At 38.3% G+C, this 24252-nt stretch overlaps 1 protein-coding gene across 2 annotated transcripts in view; it reads right to left on the bottom strand.

Moving 5' to 3' along the window:
* Positions 1-15934: 15934 nt before the first annotated feature.
* The window catches only part of RBBP8 (RB binding protein 8, endonuclease), a 37137-nt gene continuing 28819 nt past the window's right edge, over positions 15935-24252 (bottom strand). For both annotated transcript variants that reach the window (XM_062568132.1, XM_062568131.1), the window contains exons 17-19: positions 23707-23803; positions 19099-19240; positions 15935-16512 (exon numbers count right to left, since the gene is read on the bottom strand). In XM_062568132.1, coding sequence (XP_062424116.1) covers positions 16415-16512; positions 19099-19240; positions 23707-23803 — 337 coding nt within the window. In that variant the 3' untranslated portion in view covers positions 15935-16414. The remainder of the gene's footprint in view (positions 16513-19098; positions 19241-23706; positions 23804-24252) is intronic.

Genomic DNA, 24252 nt, shown 5'->3' with positions numbered 1-24252 from the left:
CATAATGGAATAGATGTTCCTGTGAGGAGAGGTTGTCCAGAAAAGTTGTGGAGTCTCCACACTTGGAGATATTCAGAACATGACTGGGCACAGCTTCTAGCAAACTGCTTTAGCTGGGCCTGCTCTGAGCAGGGAGATTGAAGTCCAGACCTGCAGCGGTGTCTTCAGACCTCAGCGACCCTGTGAAAGCTTCTGTAGCATCCAGCCATAAGTCAGCCCTCCTTGACCTCACTACATTAGCTTTTCTGCTCAAAGAAGGCGATTTTTGAGTTTTTCTTCACAGTTTAATTAATGCTTCTGGGTACTAAGCTGCTTTGCCTTGGTCACCTGGTTATTTCAGCCATCTGATTTTAATTTCCCCAAATACTTTCAAGTAAATACTAGACTGAATAATGAGAGGTTTCAGTTCAGTGCTGCCTCATAAAAGTAGTTCTCCAGTGTCCATTATTAGCATGAGTTACTTTAAATAGCACTCCAGTGCTATTAACCATCTGTTTCTATTTGTTGTGTGTGAAGATAAAATGATGAGGAACTGTGTTTTTTGCAAAACTTCCATTAGGACATCCAGGAGGTCAGGACAAGGTCAAGACTGCCCAGTTGCAGATTAAGTGCCTGTTCAATAGAGAAAATTAAATCAGACCATGGTAAAATTGGTAGACAACTAAACCTCCTTTCTTTTTTGAAGTTTTTGTTCTACACTTGCTGTGGTTATGGCTCCCAAAAGACTGCAAAATGTTGGCCATATAAACTTATCATAGCAAGGCTCACTAATATCAATGAGTAATTTTCTTTCATCTTCTCGATTAAGCTTATAGCAAGTGTTTCCAGGCTCCTATGGTACGTTCAGAGAATAGATATTTTTAATCAAATATGCTCAGAAATGTGTCCATACTCCAAGACACTGTTAAATTTGCTTCGGCTCCGGCTTTTTAGTTTTTGCTGAGAAAGATAAGTGCATGGTTAGGGCTGCAGCTCCTATAACTGAGCTCTATGATGAATCTTTCCAAAACAGTACATCTCACGTCCCACCAAGATCTCCTGAATGTCTCTGGGTAAGCTGTATACTCTTTCAAATATTTCAAACCTCAACTATTCTGTGATTCTTCCATAAAGGATGGCCAGATAATACTTTCTGAATTTGCTGAGCTTAACCCAGGCTTAATCTATTGATCTTTGTGAAGCCCTGAGAGACTGCTGTAGGAACTTGCATAGAAATGCCAATTATTAATGTTTTTAACTAACACTTGACCTGAAAGGTTGTCTAAACAATAGTCCCTCTCACCAGAAAGCGACTTTTCAGTAGAGAAGTAGGCTGTTTTCTACAGCTATGGTGGATATCTATTGAGTGGAAAACTGTGGTATAAATAAGTTAAAAACACAATATACTGTTACATGTCCTTCTGTGCCCTGAAAAGGATATGCAGCACTATAAATTGCTGCATCCATCTCACATTCTGCACCAGCCCTTTTCTCTTTCCTGAAACAGCATCTGGAAAACATTTAAATAATTAAGAGAATGCTTAGATAAGCTCATGGATGATAGAGTCATCAGTGGCTAGTAAACACAATGATCTGGACACAACTTCTGGTGTACGAAATCTCTGAACTGTTGGAAGCTGGGAGGATATGCTATGGGAGGAATTGCTTCTCTACTTTCCTTGTGTCTTTTTTACACTCTTTCTTTAAGACGCTGCTCTGACTCAGTGGGCCTCTGGTTTGCCTGAGCAGATATGCTAGTTTTCCCATGGCTACCTTCTAAGACGTACAGACCAAGATAGCACTGGACCAGGTTGCCCAGAGAGGTTGTGGAGTCGCCTTCTCTGAAGATGTTCAAAGCCCGTCTGGATGCAACCCTGTCTAACATGCTCTAGGTGACCCTACTTGAGCAGGGGAGGTTGGACTAGATGATCTCCAGAGGTGCCTTCCAGCGTTACTGATTCTATGATTCTAAGTCCTGAAGCTACCATTTAGTTTTAAAATTCTAGTATTGGGGAAAAGGGAGCTTCTTAAGGATTTGGCCCTGAATGAAGATGATTTTCCATATACCATGCATGAATGCTCATGGGTATCAGTATACTGATGTGGAACTGGTTTAGGGTCAGATGGTGCCTGCTCCTGCTCGAGCACTGTCCATTTTGCATACGGGTCGCTGCATTGATTGCTCACTTTGAAGGCTGCTTCGTTGTTTATTTCATTGGTATATGCCTCAGAGATCCCTGCTCCAGAGACATCTGTAACTGCTGAGCAAGCAGGGTGAACATTAGGTGGAGGCTAGAGAGAGATTCTTGCTCCTCTTCTTAAGCCATTCACATTCAGAGTCTTGTAGCTCAAGCAGAGGACACTATACACACCTGATTTCACCCAGAGTTTTCTACCACTTTAGTATCTTTTCTACACTTGAGTAGGCGTTGACACTGGAGCAGGACTGAGTCCTGCAGAAATGGGTCCCAGCTCTGCAACATGCAAAGGACGCGGGTGTCTGTGTTTGGCTCTTTCTTGTTGAGCCTGGGATCTCCACACCTTGACCTTGCAGAGGGAGAGGAGTGTGGGCTCACCTCATACACACAGCCAAGGGAGCCAGCAGTGACAGCTTAATCTAGAAGTTTATAGTGCAGTAGAAGCCTAATCAGGACGGTGCTGTACATGTGCGATTTTCTGTTTTGCATGCTTCCCCTTACTGTGAAAATGACTGCTGCTCATTTTCACAGGCTGTCAAATGTTTGGTGCTGCTAAGCTTTGGGAAGAGCAATCAGTGGTTTGGGCACGAGTGTCTTCTTTGTTAACTCCCATTTCACAGCTGGTCTAATCCTTTGGCCACTGCAACTTTACTCTTTGGAGGAGGGGTGACACTGAAGGGGTCACAGGAGTCCAAGGTACTTCCTACTCCTTGGTCTCCTTGGAAGCTGTATGTGTCTGCCTGTCTCTGAACAACACCTTCCTTCCTTCCCTCCCTGGTGTCCTGTGGGCCACAGAGCCCATGTTTATGGTGGCTCTGCTATGTTAGGAAACTTATCTGAGGAGTGGGAGTTGCAAGCCTCATCAGGGGGAGAAATGAGAGACCACGATTTTTTTCCTTTCCTCATTCTTAGTGAAGAGAGACCACACAAGGTAAAAGCGCTCTGGTTTCAGGGAGGCTACCAGGGATGTGGGCACAAGCCAGGGCTGTGTGGAGATGGGCACCTTGGAAAAAAGGCGGGCGTGGGCTGAACTGTGTAGAGCATTGCAGAAGGGGGCAAAAGATTTGTAACATGGTGTGACTGGCTTCTGACAGTGTTGTTCTTGGCTGTGAGTGTTTGTTCTATACTGTATGCCCTCGGAACTGGTGTATTACCCAATGTTACTGCATTATGACTTTCAGATTGCTATGTTCCTTTAAGATTTGATTGTTTGCTCATCACGAAGCTTTTGGGTGCAATTAAATCCTATCTCACATCCTTCTGGGAACAAGAAATGTTGGTGGGGATGAAAAGTGGTCTCTGCTTAGGGCTAGTCAAGTTGAGATGTGCTCTATGGTCCTACTCTCAGCTCTCAGATGCAGAAGGTGTTTCTACTTTGCAGTAGTGATGGCCACACTTGCATGTGGGCAGATAGATGTTAGTGCAATGTGATGCAAACAGAAATAGATTCTTGGCCACCAACCCTTGGGCAGGGATCCGATCGTGGGAACTTTCTGCCTATGGAAACACCTGCAGGAGCAGGAGCAAACAGAAAAGAGGCGGCTCAGTGATGCTGGCTGCCCAGCTTGAAACATCACCAGGTACACCTCAAGCTTGTCAACAAGCAGAGCTCCAAAGTGGCCTACTAAAAGTGATTTGTTTATTACTGCCTTTTCCCCCCCTCTTTTGCCATCCCCTAATTTTCTCTCATAGAAAGCATTAGAAAGCAGAATACCATACTCTTCTCACCTAGGGCTGTTCCTGAACTGCTCAATACAGGAGGATGCCACAGCTGTGAGTGTCTCTTCCAACAACAGCACTGTCTCATATCAATGCATAGCATAAAAAAAGGTTCAGAAAGCTACTTCACAGGGGATGTGGAGAGTGCAGATTAGCTCTTCACACTTAACAGTGCTCGCAGAATGAAAATGGTTCATCTGGGACCAAAAGGCAGACAAATGAATTAGGCTGAACTATTTGCATGGTGTACTTTGTTTTCCTGGTGAGAAGTTATGAGCATTACCTGTAATATTTGCCATCTCTGCTCACTCAGTCAGTGGATTGGTTGCCTACCCCGACGGACATCCTAGGGTGCGCTGAGATGATGTTTCCACTTGATATGACATCTCAAAGCATTTCAAAGTTTCTGAGGAGTTTCAAAGGCTTTGCATGCTTTCCATCTCGCTGCTTTCCTGAGAAGATTTTTCCTGTGCTCTTTTATGGCTTTGATACTCAGAGCAAACAGATGCTTGTTTAGAAACTGGTCAGAGTTCCTGTACTTGTCGGAAATACCAGTCTGCCCTGTTTTCCAGTGTTTAGAACCCAAAGTTAAGTATGTAAACTGTCCCCATGAATAACCTGAGCGGCTCCCCCATTCAGGGCACAGCCTCGCTGCTCATGCTGAGAAATCTCTTGCATGGCATAAGCAGTAGGAGACCACCTGTGCAAGAGCTGTAGAAGCTTATATAAATATTGCTGCTTCGGTGCTGTCATTTAGAAGGTGCTGGGTTAAATGATTTATTAGCATGCTCAGCACTGAAGCTGAAAAGGTTCTTCTCAGGTTGGCTTTTATCACTGACACGGTCTTATGGGGTCTCACTTACTGGAAAATTCCTAGTAACTGGATAGTGGGAGGGATCTGCAGCCCCAGGTCACGCAGCTGATGAATTGGTGCAGAAGTTGTGTAATCCTCGCAGCGTGGGCAAACAAAACCCACAACCCACAGGCATGGTCATCCTGGAGGCCTAGCCTGGCCCAAGGGAAATCCAATGGGAAAAGTTCCAGTGTCCACACTCACTACAACTCAAAGTTTCTCAGTCCATAATTTCTTTCTATCATTTTTGCGTAGGAGCCGAGTTAGAGGCTGTCAGCATAGCAGCTGGGAGTGACTTCCCCTTTTACAGCTCTCTGAAGAGCACAGCTCTGGCAGGAGCAGGGCTGGGGGCTCGTGTCTCTGACAGGGTTACTGGGATCCCCCCACCGCCAAAGTGCCTCTCTGCTCCTCTGCCTGAGTGGGGATGAGGCTCTTAGCACATCGCCCAGCGATACTAGCTCTGCAGTGTGGAAACCTTCTTGACCTCCCAGGTCAGTGCGGTCTTTTGGCGTGCGTTTGCTTAAGTCAAAGCAGAATTTTACACAGTCTTGTACATAGCTGATTGCAGGGGCTGAAGCTTTAGCAATGCGACAACTGTGGGCCTGGCGGTGAGAACGTGACCCTTGAAAGCACAACCGCAGTGGAACCAGCAAAAAGTGGATTGGTTCGAAAATTCAAGTATCTAAATGCACAAACAAAAGGAAGAGAGAGAGCTCGAAAGAGCTGTCAGGAAAGCCTTGAAGAAATTTCATACGTGTTGAAAATTCATCAAACCTTGATACAGTTATACTACTTCTGAGCAATAAACGAGTGTCTACAACCCCCAAGGTTTAAAAAATTAAATAGGCTAGTGAGTGGGCTCATCTACCAGTACAGCTCACAAATCTTCCCTGAAAAGCTCTCCCCTTTGGTATCAGTCATAATAAAAGAACTTTAGATCTTTTATGATGTATCTTTTTTCTCTTTCATGAGTATGACAGATCTGAAGAACCACAGATAGTGTGTGCGAGGTCTGCAGGGACAACAACCACTGAAATAATCACATTATTTTATTTTTTCACTTTCGGTTCCTGTTATTTTTCTACGGGTGTGATTTATTCTTGATTAGTATACAGCGTAAATATATTTTAAAAATTTAGCTCCCTCAGCCTAACTGATAAAGAAAAATAGAGGAAAAGAGGCAACTAAGGTTTAAAATATAGTAAGACAATTTCTTGAGCTTGGAGGAAGTGATGTTTGACTTGAACCATTTGATTCAATAGTCACCAAACCTTTATTGTGTGGTGGCTCAAGGGACACCACAATAGTTGGGTTTAATCCAGATTGGTCAGTTTTGAAAGTGGCTATAGAACAGGACAGGATACAAAACACACAAAAAGAGTTTCTCCATCCTTATGTTAATGTGCACCTAAAACCCTGGGGAACTGGTGAATATTTTTCCGAAAGATGCCCTCAGTATTGCTTGCCCTCTGCCAGTGACCCAACCTGGAGCTCAGCTTTTTGAAAGAGGATGGGAATTACAGCACCTTGCTTTTTAATTGCTCTGTTTCATCATCTTTCAGAGCACCGTGGGTTTTGTACCCTTTGAAATAAAATCCCCTTTTGGAAGCATTTCAAGTTAGCTAACAAAAGCCCAAATCTGGTGAGAGATATGGGAAATTGTGGAGGAAAATATTTTACCGAGGAGAGGAGAAGGTAGCCAATGGCCTGGACAGGCAATCCCATGCAGTAACACTGGCTACACATAGTGGCTTTGTTCCTGGAAAAGTATGCAAGGCCAGGACTTGGGAGGGTTGACTAGATTCAGAAGAAGTGTGTAAGCTTCAGGGGATGTGAAAGATATTAAACTGCGATGTTGGTTTGTTTACCTGACGCTTCAAAGATCATGACTATGCCACAGAAGTATTTGTGAGTCTGGGGATCAATTCTAGTAGGTGCAGCTGACAAAATCCAGTGCAGCAGGCAGCTTGGTGGGCAGATATGAGGAACAGACGCCCTAAAACACAGCTTTCCCCAGAGACCGTTACTTTGCAAGCACCGACAGCACTGTTGGCTTCACGATGTCCTTTCACTTTTGGGAAATTTTGTGTCCCCGACGTTCCTGGCTGTGCCCAGGGCCAGGTTGGGTCAACGTGGGTGAGCACCTGTGGGACTGACCTGGTTTGTCTCCTTGCAGGTTTCCCTTCTGGGCTCCTTGTATTTGGGAGTAGACGGTGAGGAAGGGAGTTAGTTAAGGAAAACAGGGTGGTAGCTCTGGGTAGCAAATTAAAATAATATAGAAAAAAAGAGAGAGAGAGCATTTGATTTGGGGGAGACTAGAGCAAATCATGTAACTGTGCACTGAAGGGAGTTTCCTCTACTAGAATAATTCAGTGCCTATTGCAGCTTGCGGGTGCCTTTACCTGGTGAAAAAAATGTGATTGTGGATTATGGGGACATGGGTGAGAGCCCCTAGAGCAGGTCAAGTCCAGCTTACATAACCATTTGGAAAAATCATTTGCAGTCTCTTGGTAATAAATGCCTTAATTCCTAGTGTTCATTTTCTCATGTCCTTCCAAATTCAGTCCCAGGGTAAACAAATTCTTCAGAAGTTTTTTTCTGAGTAAGCTCACAAAATCCATTTCTATATATACTGAATTGGAAACAGTTTTCTTCACAAGGGGAAATATATTTTAAAACACTTTCAGTGCTAGTTCATATTTGCTTTAAGTAATATAAATACTATTATAAATGAACCCTTTCTGTGGGGAAATATATATATATGCAGTCATTTTAAACAGCTGGCAGAGCCTGGAGACAACCAATATTGTGTACAGAAACATCCTTTGGAAAGTATTCAGTCAGTCAGTTATGACATTTCAGTTTACACAATGCTACAGTAGAACAGTATGGTCACTTAACACCTTGACAAAATTTTCGCAAAAGTCTTCCTTATTTTTTCTGTAGAGAGAAAGAGCCTTAACAAAGTCATGAGACACGCTGACCCAAGGCTCCCCCTCATCAATGCTCTCAGGTGACTAAGGAAGGAAATGGAGGAGATAAGACACACAGGCAATTCTTTTCTCTGCAATGGATAACACCTTTCGAGAGTCACTAAGAAAATACTCTATGTCAATACTCAGCAGTTGAGAAATTAATTTTTTTTAAAGCTCCCCTTTAATAGTTAACTCTTTCAGTACAGGCTTGATAAGAAGAGTCATACTTCTGATGATTTCATGTGATTATCTTCTGTAGACGGAGAGAGAAGTGGCAGAAATCATGGTTAAAAATCTTTTTACATTTCTTTTTCTCATGCTTAAGTGTCAAATTATTAGGACTAGACGTCAAAAGTTCCATTGCTTTGTCTGAATGATCTGCCAATCACTTAATAACTTGTTAACTATGATTAGAGTGTATTTGGCAGGCAAGCAAACGGAAAAGTATTCAATTGATAACCAGCAAGCAACACCCCCCAAAAATGCCTATAAAGAGCACAGTGATTTGAGAGAGTGTTGTCAGGATGATGTTGTCTGCTTCTATTAATTTGGCAGTGACGATATAAACTGAATTGCACTAGGACAGACTGAAATCCTTCAGCAAGCTTAATATTTCAAAAATTATTTTTTAGATGTAATTTTGTGGAAAATTTTGACTTTTTGCTCCAAAGTGGAATGCTAATATAATTAGAGCGACTGGATGTTCCCATGGAAGAGAACTAGTAAAGCAACATTTCTGATTTGCTTCTGATTAGGACCCTATTATATTTATCCTTATATGTGCGTGATAGAAAACCTGTGTTTTTGCAAACTAACTCAAGTGAAAGTAAACTTGAATTAAAATTATCTCTTCTAAGACATCTGTTCAACATTAAAGGAGTTTCAACTCATTATCTGATATATGTTATCTAAGATACTGCTAGCATTATTTTTTCATTTTATGCTTCTTTTCAATTGCTACTTTAATTCCCAAGCTCTCTGGAATAGTGAGTCATTAGGAATGTCATTACAAAGACTGTGTTTAATCTCTCTATCTTTTCCCACAACTGATTTACCCAAGGGCACAAGTAAAGCACATGTAGCAGATTCCCAGAGGTCCCCAAATCGTCATATATTTCTCATCTAGCTTTAGTTCAGTCACTTCATTTAACACTGTTCTAAAAAGACTCATTGCTTTGTAATTTTGACTGTGAGATACTGGGTAGCCTCCACCATCCCATGATTTAAACTGATAAACGAATTTGAATTTTTTTCTCCTCTGCTTCGTGTTTCAAGTGCACCTGATCTACACTGTAATTTCCTGCCTGTTTCTACAGGCTTTGGAGTATATGCATATAATGTTCTTTTCTATTCTATTAGTATGTTATTTTCTAAAGCCATCTTCATAGGAAAACACTGGCTAAATATAAACAATATGTGAGCTAAGCTATTAAGTCAGTGAAAATGAATTTATTCAAAACAGTAATTACCTAACTTCAAATAATTTGGGGCTGAATTTGAAATACGTAAAAAAAATCAAAAAACTCTACTGATTTCTCAAAAATTGATTTCTCTAAAATTTAAAGTCATACAGTAAGAACATCAAGGATGTCCAATGTAGTCTACTGAGAAATAAGATGAAAAAAGGGAGTTGTCCTGCATTTACAAATCTTGGTTAAAATGATGTTCGTTCTCATATAGTAGCTGAAATGTATTGACATCTTTCATCACCACATCAATCTGAGGAGAAAGGCAGTAGAACAGAGGTAGACCCACCATACCTTCTGGAGATATTTTGCTTTTTTTGTGTGTGTTGTGAATGCCTCTTATGTACCACCTGACTGTACTCAAGACTTACGTTGTACATTGTCTGGCTCCAAACATAGCCACTTATTAGTATAGAAAGCTTTTACAAAATGAGAGTATTCTGATCAGGTAAGGTATTCTATTTTAAGGACGCATCTTCATGGTAAATACAGTGCTTTCAGCTTAAATCACCTTTCCCTTCTGTAACAAAAAACTTCTCTCCCCTCTCTCCCTCAAGCTCCAAATAATTTATATAACTGGATGTTAAAAATGAGCCTGGTCTATAAATTAAAATCTGATAGCCTTGTTCCCCCTGCAGTGGGAATGCAGATAAAATACACCCATGGCCAAATGGTCTTCAAATGTCCTCAAAATTCCTACTGGGTAAGGTTGTCTCCCACAATAGTTACTTCTGGGGAGACATTTCTGTCCTTCAGCAGAGAATCCCAGAGCCTCTCCTCAGAGTGTATGTCATGGAGTACGTCCCAGCCGTCTGGGAGCCACGTGGTACCGCTGTGATGATATTTGTATCTAAAGCAGGTGCCCTGGATGCCAAATACCTAGCCATGAGGGTATCCTAGAGATAGTCTAAAGAGGAGAGTTAGACCTCTCCTCTATCAAGTTACCTTTTAAATAGACCTCTTAAATAGGCCTCTCTTCTGTATTAAAAGGGTGGGAGAAGGAAGACACAGCTACAACCCAGGAAAAAATCATGTATTTGTATGACCATCAAGGGACAAGAGATTTATCTATATTTATGGTGGCTGTAATTTCAAACTTCATGGTCAAAAAGCATTGTGTATTTTTATATTACGTCCTTGTTCTAAGATATAGTACTCATACAACCATGAAGTTCAACCCAAGCTGTGCTGACATACCACTTCGTAATCTATAAAACAATTCACAGAAGACAACACTGTTTATATAGTCTACAGCATGTTGTTTTTCCATGTGCTGGACACATACAGGAAGACAACGTGTCCTCCAAGACTGCACGCAAAGTGCAGACTAGAGAAACAAGAGGAATTCTGGAGCTTTGCATTTCTTTTTATCCCATGAAACTGTTCTAAATGGGCATCAAGAAAACCCAGCCCATCTTCCCTCACGTTGAACTTTGGGCTTCTTTCTGAACTGTTTTGCTGCCTCCCTGGGTAGTCAGCTGTTCCTATGTGTACACAGAGGCTGCTTCTGTTAATTTTATACTTATTCTGTGCAAGAGCAAGGTAAAGAGTGAATCTGTTCAGACTGAGCAGTCTGTCTGTACTAGTACCCAGAAGAGAAAGATATCATGGTTCCTTCTTCCAAATTTTCCATAACTGATTTGTTCAAATACAACATAAACCCTTTCTTTGAGAACTGGGGCTGAGGAGACCAGATTGATTTTATTACTGATTATTACTAAGAAGAAGAGTCTACTGATACCTCATGATGTATCTACAGCCAGCACCTCACCACCCTCTCTCTCTGCTCTTCTCATTTTACAAAAAGGAATAATTTTGTTCTCTTGTACCTTGTTTTTGATTAATCAGCAGGCAGACATTGCCTTTCTCCCGCTTTATTCAGCACGTGCCATGCATTCTTCCTGCTTGAGAAAGGCAAAGCTAAAAAGCACAACGAATTAAAAGCTGAGATGGCCTTGCAGCCACCCTGCGGACTTTTGAGTAACAATCTGATTCGTGCTCCTGGCAGCCCAAGAAACACCACTTAGGATGAACAGCGTGCTTCTGGGGTTGAGCCCTGCCTGTGGGTAGGACAGCTAGTGCCCCGCACATGCTCAAGTTGTCGACTGCCATCTTTATGTTCTTGGGAACAACCAGCTTGAGATCTGCACCATCTTCAGGCCCATACCAGTATCTTAATATCACAAACTTGAATATATGCTAAGAATCATTAATAACACGGGGACAACACTCTGTACACCAGTATTACAGAAGCAGCTTTGGTGAAACTGCGGATCCAATTTAAGAAAAGATGACTTCCAGAAACCACTTCAACCCATTCCAGTGGGTGTAGCTTTTCATGACATCAAATAGATCAGTTTTTAGATATTATTGTCTCTTTGGGGATTGTTACTATGACAGAATCTTGTAAACAGAGGTGGGATGAGGCTACTATGGGAAGGTCAAATCTTTTAAATCCCAGTTATAGTTAATGTGGTAGCACTATATAGCTATATATAATTTATATTTAAATTAATATATAATTCATTTAATTAGATTTAAAAAAGACACACAAATCCTAGCATTAATTACCCCAAGTTTTTCCTTAATTTGTAAAGGCAACAGGCAGAACATCCGAATCACAATTCACTGTCACAGGCAGTAACAGGAAACTAAAGGGTAGTTGTTTTCAGCCAACTATCCCAGTCTCCTCCAGATATATGCTAACCCACTTCAACTTGCAGTTTAGACCTGGAATTCTCTTTCTTGTGCTCACTACTTCCAGCTCACCATGAGGAACACGGCTCACCCCTCTGACCATGTTGCTGACCGCGATGGCAAAGTGCTGTGGTGGAACAAAGGCCAATGTGCCTTCTGAATGTGATGGTCTTTACATTACTCTTTAGTGGATTTTTTCTGTTTGGGTTTGACTGGCTCTCTTTCTTCTTCCTTTTCCTCTGGGCAAAAAATAAATGTTATTGCAAGGATATGATAAAAATATAGGCAGGCTGTAATTAGAAATTGTAATTAGAAATTATTGCAATTAGAAATTTGTAACTGAACTGCTAAATTGTGTTAATTTCATTCTTGTTTTTGTACATAAAAAGTTTCTCAGACTTCTAGTATTTCCTTAGGAATTTCTTGTTGAAAGGGAAATCAGTCCTTCATGTAGTCTAACCCTTTCTATTCTTGTTTCCGTGTGATTTTTTTAAAATTGTCTGATCTTTTACTTTTCAAGATGAAATCTGATTTTGAGTAGTGAAGTATTTTTTGTGGCAGTAGAACAAGATCCTAGAAAAAGATCTAAATTTTTAAAGGTCACTGAAATCTTCGAAAAAGAGCGAAGTAAGCGGGAATAGTGTTGAGGCTGCATTACTTGTAAAAACAGTCACTTACTGCCCTCTGGTGGAGTTCTACTATCCTCACAGACACTAATTGCCTTTCGAAAATAGGTGTATTGATAAAATACTCATTTGATGGTAGGTTGTGCACATTTATGTACTGAGAACCTCTGCAGATTCTCTTTTGTATTTTTCATTTGAATCAGTAGCGAACTCTGGAGTACGTAGATGTTACTATCAAATGGCAGAGCCTGAACTATGGTACACTTCAACATAAGTGTTACAGCAACATAGCATGTGGGTATTTGCTGCGCATTTGGTGACAGAACTCTTAACCCATTTGTAGGTCGACAGATGCAGACCAGAAGTTGGGGCACAGCACACACTGAAAAGGAAAGAGTACCTCAAATAGTAAGATTCGCTAGCAAATGTATTGTGGAATTTTGGCAATATCAAGAACATAACGAAGCTAAGTATGCCCAAGCTGGGAGAGACATACTGAAATGCAGACACCTCCTCTACAATAGTCTCCCAACTTCCTGTAAACTAAACTTTAGGAACCCCTGAATTAGAGGTAGTATCCTTAACACATTCTCGATGACTTCTTTCTGCCATATATTTATATATTTTTTAACCTGCCTAAACTTTTGGTATCCATAATATCCCGTAGCAGTTCGACGGTATTGGATTACGCAGGAAAATGATCCGTTTTGCTTCTAACTGAACCTGCTACCTGAGGTCCCTTAGTGAGCAGTCCTTCCATTTATTGTTTCTACATTTCACGACTGTCATCTATCAGACCCCTTTCCTGTGTCTCCTTTTCAGACTGATTCTTACCTTCTGCTTTGCAAACCTCCCCTCTGGCCCTCTTTTCTATATTCTAGTCTAACTCGTGTCTCTTTTACAGCGAACAATTTAGCCCTCTCCCACTTCGCCCTCCAGCCCTTCTCAAAACACCTAGAAACAGGTCGAAGACAACAGGTTCTAGCAGAACTCCACTATCACTTCATCCCACTGTGGTGATTTGGCTGTACCTATTCTTCCCCCTCCTCCCAGTCCTTTCAGTAAGCATAACCTATGAGAGGACCTTTCCTTTTTTTGCTGTGACATGCTGGTTCTACTACAAGCATCAGACAAACCACCCTTTGACACCTTTGAAGACTGGAGGCATGACTTGCCTTCAAAAAGTCATGTTGACTCTTCCCCTTGCATTTATCCATTATGTCTGCAAATAAGAGTTAGCTCACTGCTTCCAATGCTCCATAAAACTAATCAGGCTGCAGTTCCACGAAGCTCCTTGGAGTCCTTTTTAAAGCTGATGGAAAAATTGTTACTTTTTACTCCTCAAACATCAAAGCTGTTTTAAGTGGCAAGGTCCAGGCCACAGTTGGGTTAGCACTTTCCTGTCTGCCTTTTCAATCCCTGGGAACACCTTCCAGCTTCTGCAACTTTGCTGACACTCATCTCATCGACCTTTTCTGCCACTTCAGTTTGCAACAGCTCCCATGACCCTCTCTGCAAAGAAAGGCTCTTAAGCACTTTTGTAATGAACATCAGTTTAAAAATTCCAGCTTTTCTTGATGCGTTATCTTTAAACTTTCCCATTACATTTTCTTCATTTACTCTAACTCAATGTAAGGTTTGCTCTGATACTTTTAAAAAAAGATTTATAATTAATTCTAATTCTTCAGGAAACTCTTCCTGTCCCATGTGTATATGCATAACTTTATAATGAATTTTACATTTGATGTAATTTACATCATAAATGTAAAAATGTAAAATATTGAGGTTTTTTACAGTGCATCTCTACTTTCCTTTAGTGGGCCAAATTGCTACTTTTTAAAGGTTTTCTTTATTTAAATGTAGGCTCCAGCATATTTTGTCACTTTGCAGTTTTCTTTTTTGATGGATGTGTATTTATTCAAAGCATCTCACTGTTGCTTTTTAGTAGTTTGCAAGATACCTGCAAGAATTTTACCTTTTTGGCAGCAAGTTTTCTAATTTTCAGGAAACTAGAATTACCTTTGCATGTGTTCTTTGATTAACTTTGATTAAGAAACAGACCTTTACAGTGGCTAAACATTTAGTGTCACATGCTTCAGTATACATGGAAGCAACTGAAGATTTCATTTGTTATTTGGCTTTTTGCCTTTGCTGTTCCTTAGGATACTCCTATGAGAGGTTAAAGGAAATCAATGGACTAAGGAGCCAGGATGGTGGCAATGACTCATGATACACCTTCTGTTCTTCTGCAAGGCCTATGATCTTAAGAGGATTTTTTATTAGTTAGTGGTACAATTAAATTTGTCTACAGTTGGTTTTTTTAAGCATATGCAATAATCTCTCCTCCAGCATAGCCTACTGTCACTCCTATGTAACTGCACATAGAACTACATGGTCCTAGTCCTAGAGTACTTAAGCATATATATTTTTTAGTATGTATGCATATGTGTGCACATATGAAAATTATGTATGCACTTAAATAGTTGCCTATTTTATGATCTCTGTTTAAACAGAATTCATTGGTTGAGACAATCCCTGGCTATACACTGTTTGGACATATATCCTTATATGTAGGAAAAGAATAATAAGAGTTTTATTACTTTATGCTTTGGAGGATACAGCATGCTAAAAATTTATGCCTTTGCATGAGAATCAGAGTGTCCAGGATTAAACTGGGGGAATAAAGGAAAACCTTGCCCGCAGGCATACTGGCAGAAAGGGAAGTGGAGAAAAAAAGAGGAAGAAATTGAAACTGATGTGGAAAAGTTTCCTGCAAACACTAAACATTAAAAAGCACATTACATTATACCCTTGCAGCATTATTTTGTAATAACAGATGCTCCTGAAAATAGTCTTGATTTTCATCTAATTAAGCCCTTTCACATCACCAAAAAAGCATAGCATGGACCTGCTGTGAAGGAAAAAAAGTTTGAACTTCCTTGACGGCTGGGCCTTACCTGGGATTATTTCTTTCAAGTATCTTCTAACAGTCTTTGGTCTGCCTGTATAAAACCATTGCCCTGTCCAGTCATGCTCGATGCACTTACTTTGCAAATGCCAGTAGGAAACTGCCTATACTCCTTGCTACCAGAACTCATTAAAAATGCCTCTAGAGAATGCCTTGTAGTCTAGTGGACAGCAGTGGTCATCACCTAGTAAAACTCCAAGCATAGCTGTCATCCAAATTTAAAAGTAACAACACTTATTCCCATATCAATGTAACTGAATACACACAGATCAGAGAGAGAGAGAGAGAGCGAGCGCATAGATATTCTAATTTAAATGCCAAGAAAAATGTGATACTATATATTTAACACCAAAAGTTTAAGACAGAGGCTTAGACTGAATGATTTTTACATCTCCAAACTATTAACAAATCGATACCTTTCATATTTAATACATTTTTATTACAAGTAGATATAACAACTATTGCCAAAAGAGGAAAGCTATATATATATATATAAAAAAATCCAGTGCAAAATGGAAGCGCCCTACAAAATCTGCATTTCTGTTCCCATTGACAGGCAACATTTAGATCTTGCATGAGCAACTGTGATCTCAGGGATTTCAAAGCAGTTACTCACTGACACAAAGTTTAGAAAGGAATTGCTAGAGTTTTAGCTCTTGACTTCAAAAAGAAAAATGAGAGACTCACTGTCTGGCAGCTGCAAAAATTAATACAAAATGTATTAACAAAAATATGAAACAAACTTACATTAAATAGTTTTGCTTCCTGGTACATACTTCAGATTTTCAAAAGAATTTTATAAAATTTACATACCTAATGAAATGATTTATTGTTGTAGAAAACACAGTTCTTTATTTCAAGTTCATATTAACTATAAATATCTAAGGACAGGAAAGATATCCCTCAGGCTGCTGTGCCATATTTCTCCATCATTTACGTCTTCTGCTCTTTGCCTTTTGGAGAAAACATTACAGCATAAGGCTGCCGTCTCTTTGGACGCTGACAGGGAGCAAGGTCCTCTTTAATGTATCCTTAAAAGAATAAGAGCAAATCTGTGTTAAGAAATACAACATATAAAAACACTTAACTTCAGTTTCATTTTTTTGTTTGCTCTCAAAAAAATAATTTGACTTTTCTTTTTCTTTTGGGAATGGTTCTCACTTGAGAAAAAGTTAAGAGATATCAGGGTGCATTCCATCAAATCTATCATTAATGAAAACATTTAGCTGCTTTCCAGTAAGTGACTGTATAGCAATGCAATACAAACAAATAATATTGAATCTACAGAGAAAAGAGGCTATGAATTGTTCATCTAGTTAAAGCAAAATTGCATGTTTCATTCTTTTCTATAAAAGATTTTCTAAGAACAAAAAATATAAAACTAAATATAAAATTACTGCAAGCTGAGTTGCTTAATAAAAAAATCACTTAAAATGTATTCTCTACTCTTTCGCAGAAAACTTCGGGCATATGTGCTTTATCAGTCTCAATAGTACAGCCCTCTGTTTTAAGAGCATTCTTTATTTATTAAAGACTGTCCACCTGGAAAAAGCCAAATAGTAACCTATGGATCAAAAACACCTTGAGCTGCTCTCTGATGTGGAAATTTTCTACACATTTTTCTTAATATGCTCAACCTGGCTAACACTGATAGTAAGCAGAAATTTTATGCAAATCAGTTACAGCATCTGTCTTTTGTCAAACCCTTACTGTTTATCAGCGCTAACATCTGCTGAAGTAAGAATAATAGATTTGTACTTCATAGCTGGAAAAGTGCTTTCTGTTCAACTCTCAATTATTTAAAATATAATTGCTTTAGATACCATTAAGAGACAGAAAATACATTGCCCTGCATCCCCTACTTTGGAGTGACAACTGCAATTGCTTATCATTCTGAATGTGTATCTTCACTTTCTGTTTTCTGATTTCTTGTTGTACTCTTGTATAATACGGCCTTTGCCAAGACAGGGGAGATCCAAAGTCTCCCTCTGATATCCTGCTGAGGACCACAAACAACCAAACAGCTGTTGCTTCAGCAGAACAATGAGGCAGCTAGGAAACTAGTTTTAACAAGGTTGCAAGCAGATCCCAGACAGGTGGTAACAGTCTCCCTAACAGGTTATCTTGATCTCTTCAAGTTGTAAATGGACATGGCTTGTTCAGACCAGCTTTCTCATTGGCTGCAACAGTAAAGGACAATCAGGCTGGAAAAGGAAGGACTAAGATTTGGTCATCTTGGAAGGGATAATGATCAAGATCCAGAGTAGGCTCTACGGTGTTGAGATTTCTCCCTCTCCATCCTGTTGTCTAAGATAAAGGAGTAATGGATTAGAAATTCTTAATCAAGTCCTACCTGATTGCATACACAAGAGACAGCAGATAACTTACTGGGGAAGTGGCAATTCAGCAGCACTCCTGAGGTGCAGGCTACATGGACAGAAGGATTTAATTTTCCATACATGATGCTACACACAATTTATGGCAAAGAATGAACCATTTCCTGAAGACTAACCAAGCCCAAAGGTACTTAACAGCCTACTAACCATCGTAAAACTCTTGAATAGATATTTAAGAATGGTAAACTTAACTAGGGCTTCAACAAGAAATCCAGCCCCCACAACAGGAAAGGCTTAACATTTTGAACTTCATGTTTGAAATGCTCATATTCCTTGGAACCACAGGTTCAAATGAAATTAACTCAACTCAGTACGTCTTGATTAAAATTTATTATACACCTCATACAGCTCTTATAAGTCTCAAAAAAAGAAAAAAAAAGGCTCTATTCTGAAAGATTAAGGATGATACTCTAACACTACTATACAAGAACACACACAAGACCCTGGCTAAATTTTCCTATACCTGACCTGAAACTATTCAAGAATAGAGAAAAATAAGCAAAGATTAACATTTCATAACCAATAACATATATGTTAATATGCAAGTAACTCAAAGAGAGTTAATCTAGGACTCCTTACATCCAAATTTCACTTCTTCTGAAGAAACTTTCATACAGTATAGTATAAACTCAATAGGTTTTTAAGTCATTATTGAAAACTACATTTTACTCCAAGTTCCAGAGGCATCACAAAAATTATTTATGGGAAGAACACACTTCTCTGTGAGGAGGAGTCAAAAACTAGCTTCTGAGTTTCACTAATAGTCAGGGTATATGTATTAAGAATTACTTAATCATACCTTAATCTCAGCCTCTCAGTTATTATGTGATACTAGGGAGCTCTAAAGATCCAGACAAAGTTCAAAAATGGTACCTGTCTTCAGTAAGTGCCATCCCTCTGCTTTGTCTCTTAAAATGTCAAAAGTTCTTGCTTTGATTCAAAGACAAGTAGGATTTTAATTAATTTCTCTGAAAATCTCATTTTTTCCACCTTGTCTATCTAGGCTCTGAGAAAATCCTCCTTATAGTCCTTCCTGCTTTGTATTCTAAAAGCTGCTTAAAAAGGCAGTGTTTGTTCAAAGTAATGATTGCTGATAGGTGCATGAGCTCAACAGAACTGTGTGAGAGAGGCTGCTTTATGAAACAGAGATAATTTCAGGAGTCCATTTTAGAAAGAATCAGCTGCAAGAAAAGTGCTTTATAAGCCATTTTATGCACAAACCTCTTTCCACACAAGTTTGGGTGGAAGGAAATCCAACCTCCCAGAAATTTTCAGGTGTACTTGGAGGAATGTAGCGAAATCTATGTCTTGAACAGGAAGCCAGTTTCTTTTCTCTCTCTTCTGCTGGAATGTCTGCATAATACTAAATGTCAGAAAATAAAAACTCTAAGTTAACAAATTCATACATAACAAGTTACTGCATTACACAATGAAATTATCAATCACTGCCTATTAACACAGTTATCTAAATATGTTGGTGAGGATAGCTAAGAGTTATGATAATGGCCAGATAACACATCTTTAAAGTTTACTGAATTGATAGATTAAGTAAAACCCTACAATGTTTTATTTGTTAGAGTTATATCTTTTAACATAATATATGTACTAAGTTTGTGCATGCGTATAATTACTTACGTCAAAAGTTTTAGTTATTAATTTTATAAAGCTAAATAGCATAGGGGTTGAAATAGATCGGAATTATCTAATGAATAGTCTAAACTCTAGCATTTGCAAATAAAATAGAAAAAAATGAAAAACCTTGCTGCAAAAACGTATGCTACAAAATTCTTCACAGTATCTAAATTTACAGTATCTACAGCAGACAAGTAAAAATGCTTCCTGGTTCATTAGCCTCAAATTAGGAGTGTTGAAAACAGCTAGTTAAACATATGCTGACTGACACTGGGATTCCAGGAACTATCTGCCAGCTGGGGATTCTCCAGAGTATGTAGTAAATTAGATACCCATTCTCTTATCTGTCAGCTGTGTTAAAGGCTGCACTGAGAGAAGTGTATACTCTGCAGACTTCTTTGCAGGCTGGTTCCCATGTGCAGCATCACAAAAAGATATTTTTATAGTGCAGCTCTGTAGTGTTTTAGACTGTAATTCTAGCTAGCATCTCCCCAAAATAGCAATTTGGAACCAACACACTATATAGTACTGAAGTATTTTTAAAGCTGAATGCACCATATGATCTAAGTGGCAAGCAGAAAGTCTCAGTCTGGATTGCAAAAGCAACCTGGCCCTCATAAAAGGGATAAAACAATTCTACCAAAGTAATACAGTATTGTGATCCAGAGAGGCAAACTACAATTTCAAACCTCATTCAGTCAGTTAGAAAGTGATTTGGAGTGGAGATTGGAAAGGAGTAGAACATTTGTGTTAGAGTTTACTACCTTTCTCCATCTACTGGTAGAAAGATCACAGAAAACCTATCTATTTGGAACATTAAAGCGCACCAATAGATTCCTTTTTTCTTTATAGGTGTCAGGTGAATTATAGAATAGGCATAAAAATCCTGTTCCCCAAGACAGTGATATATATACATATATAGAGAGAGATGGCTGGATGGACATGTACATACACACACTGACGATTGTTTAGATAAGAGTAATCACAATCGGAGGGACGGAGGGAAAACAGTGACAAAACTGCACGAACTGGGAAGAAAGGTGGAGGGTTTTTTTCTTTAGTTTTAATGTTTCTGTAGACTACAGGAAGTGTAGCTCTGCCTGAAACTGAGGTACATTTTCTCCCCCCAAAAGAGCAATACAAATTTCTTGTCTTGTTACAAAGTTTGATACCAGAAGATATTTTCCTCTAAAAACCCTCATTAGTACAGGAATTTTATCTAACATATGGGTTTCCTGGTCAAGAACAGAGATTCAGTTTGTTAGCAGGATGTATCCAAGATACAAGATTACTCGTCTGTCTTCTACAAAGCCCTCGTATGTAAGGTAGAATGAACTGCACGTTCTATAAAAAACAATCAGGAATGGTTATGAGCCCCTAGTAAAAGTTCTACAAAATATTTGTGCACTGAGCCCAATACAGCCCCAACAGTAAAACCTCTTTCAATTAGTAAATGTGACCAAACTTTAAAAAGTTTAAAGTGTTTGCCATTGTCTTATACACTTCCCTCAAGCAGGAAATTTTAAAGTGGACATCAGCAGCTCATGGATTGAGTCACATAAAGGGAGGAGGCACTGTTAGTGAACTAGACTTCAAAGACCAGATGAAAAAATGTCTGTGTCACCAAATGGAAGATCTAGAGATTGATGAGAGAAGTAGAATAGGTAATTATCATCTAAGTACATATCAGTTTCCACTAATAAAGCTCAAAAATGACAAGGTGTTAAGTCAACAGAGTTAACTATAAAAATTCTGCAGTCCATATTTAAACCAGTCAGATTAACATCAGTTTTATTTAAAGATAATTAGCAGTAGGCTTTATGTTTGTCCTTTAGACAGCTTGGAATTCTAGAAAACACCTTGTTAAAAAAAATCTGCAGTGTGTTGCATTCTTTCTTTAGACTTTAAAGGAAAAAGTTATAGTGAATGAAACAAAAAAATACAGTAAAGTCTTGCAGGAACAGAAAATAAAAAGATAAATCAATAATCAGTCTAAGTAATTATTCAATAGAAATCAAAAAGTCACTGTTTTTTTATTTTGGCTCCTTTAGAAATGTACTGAGGTTGACAGAGAATGAAAGAGTAACATATGTTTGCTAAATAGAAAAGTAAAAAGACCTGTCAGACATTTTCTAGCCTTTTGAATGATGATCAGATCAAGATCAGAGAAGTATTAACATTGATCTCTCTAGCCATAGCACTTACAGTCCCTCAAACATTCAAGCTTCATTTCTCCTTATGTTAAAAGATACGCAAAATCCCATCTCGCAGTATCTTCTTTGTAAAGAACTGTTTACAGAGCTCTACATTTACTTGGAATCTCAAGAAAATTACAGATTCTTAAAATACTTTTCATTAACTCTTTGCAAAGTCACTTAGAGTCATTTCTGTAATCTAACTGTACATAAAGATATCTGATTCTCCTGCTTATTTAAAATCTAGCTAGACTGAATATCCACACTAGCAAATGTTGCTTTTACAAGCTACCAGTAATTCCTGCGTATAATCTTTCTTTGATCATGTTACAAAGTCATCATACAAAACATAGCAAGACATCTTATCAGAGATTCTATGCAGAAAAGTGAATGAGATGCTTCCACAAAGTTTTAAGATTAGGATGTAAAGGACTTAAATATCATTTTGCTAAGCAGGTACAGAAGTCAAATCCCTCACTCTTCTCAGAATGAAAATAATTCCTGCCCACCCCCAAAATAAACTGCTTGCAGTGCCTTGCCAGAAACAATTTACTGATTTCTATCCACTCCCTAAATATTTCCTCAGACTTTGGAGACTTTTCAAAACCATAATGGCTAATAAGTAAGCCAAGATGTTTTAAACATCATTTGTGCTTTGTCTAATACTCCCTTTTTCCATAAGCATTTCATTCAAAGCTAGCTTTCTTACGGTGCAATGATAGAGCCAAGCATTCCACACATTCCGAGACATTTGTCTTGAACGGCCTATAGTTTCTAAAGCTTAATGTAGAAATCTAGTATTGTAAAATAGAGGCTACAAATGTTTCCAAATATCATGGTTACCACTTTAATTAACTTGCCAGAAAGTGACAAGAACTGGATTTGCTGAGAGAAGATCTATAGCTTGCAGAGACAGGAAATTAAAATAGTTAAAATACAGCTCTTGGCCCGAGAAATAGACTCAAGTATTTCTTTTAATCCTGTTTTCTTTCAAACTCTGAATTAAACATATTTTTGAAAATGGTATTTATAGTTGACTGTAAAACTCAATAATTTCTATTTAATGAGATTTATCAAGGCAATTTTTCAGGAATATATTCTAATAAGTCTTCAGCTAACTAAATATGACTTAACAATAAAATGAATAGTAGAACGATCTAAGAAAAATGTTAAGTGAAATTAAGTGAAAAGACTCCAGAGAGAATCTCTTATTCAGTCATTAATCCACATTTATGGAATGTCATCATGATCATAGACTTTCAGCCTGGAGTTAGTTAGGCTATTAACAAGCAAATTAAACATGTTCTTATTACATATTTAATAATTTCAGTATTTTATATCTGTACAAAGCATCTGAAAGCAGTTTAGTACTATGAAAGAGAGGAAAGAGCTGCTAGAGTAACAAAAAGGAAACTTGTAATGCAAAACCTAAAATCTTATACTTTTTTAAAAAAATCTGTATATATTTTTGTAAGCATTTGCACATACATACGCATTTGCATCTATGCCAGTGTAGCTATCTGAAAATACAGACACCTCAGAACACAAGAAATAAAAGCAAACCAAGACATACAGAAACAATACTTGTACTGGTTAGGATGGCTGGAGAAGATAAAAACATTCCCTAATTCAGCAGCTTAAAATTTTAGTAAAGCTTTTGAGCTAATATTTAGAGGCTTGTAAATCATTCTCTGACTAGCTAATATAAGTATTTTTTTTTTTTAAATAATGAAAATCTTATAGAAACTTCTCACATCACGGATTCAATCTTCAAACAGATGTAAGACAAAAAAAAAAAAAAAAAGAAATCAAGACATTAAGCTATTTGCAGTTACTACAGTTAAAAAAGCTTAGTAAATAGCTTAGTAAACAGCATTTACTTCTTTGCTACTTTATGTATTGGTAATGCTGTAATCATATTCTTAATTTCAACAGCATTTTAGAACTTTGATAATAGCAGAGTTGAAATGCAAGACTGACCAAAATTTAGAGCACTACTTACTATTTCACACTCCTTACAAGTATGGCCCAGCAATTTTCTTCTTTCTTCCTTCTTTCGAATGACCTCAATATGAGGAAAATCTAACACAGTATTCTTTCTGAAAAGCAAAAATGTTTTTGTATGATATCAGATCTGTTTGCGCTACAAATCTGGAAATTTTGCCCCCCCCCTCCTTTTTTTGAGAACACAATGAAAAGGAGTATTAAGAAAGAAAAGAAAAAGAAAAGAAAAAAAAAAAAAAATCACAGAATGCCTGCAATATCCATCCACTCTCCATTTCACATCTGAACAAGACTTTTTTTTATAAGCAAAAGAGTTTCAGGATGTTTTTTAATGTCATATGATATTTAGACAGATATGTGTCTCAGATTTTGTTGGCTTTTCATAGGTCTAAAATAATTACTATATCTAATTTACTCAAAAATATATCTTTTTTAATTTATAAACTTATTTTACATGGAACAGAAGTTATTGCAATGATTACTGAAAGAGGAATGTATGTTGGGGGGCTAACAGATTGTTTTCAACTTTGTGTTTTCTTTTTCA

The sequence above is a fragment of the Rhea pennata genome, chromosome 2 (genome assembly GCF_028389875.1).
Source record: "Rhea pennata isolate bPtePen1 chromosome 2, bPtePen1.pri, whole genome shotgun sequence".
NCBI lineage: Eukaryota > Metazoa > Chordata > Aves > Rheiformes > Rheidae > Rhea > Rhea pennata.
This window is presented reverse-complemented; position numbering and strand designations above follow the sequence as displayed.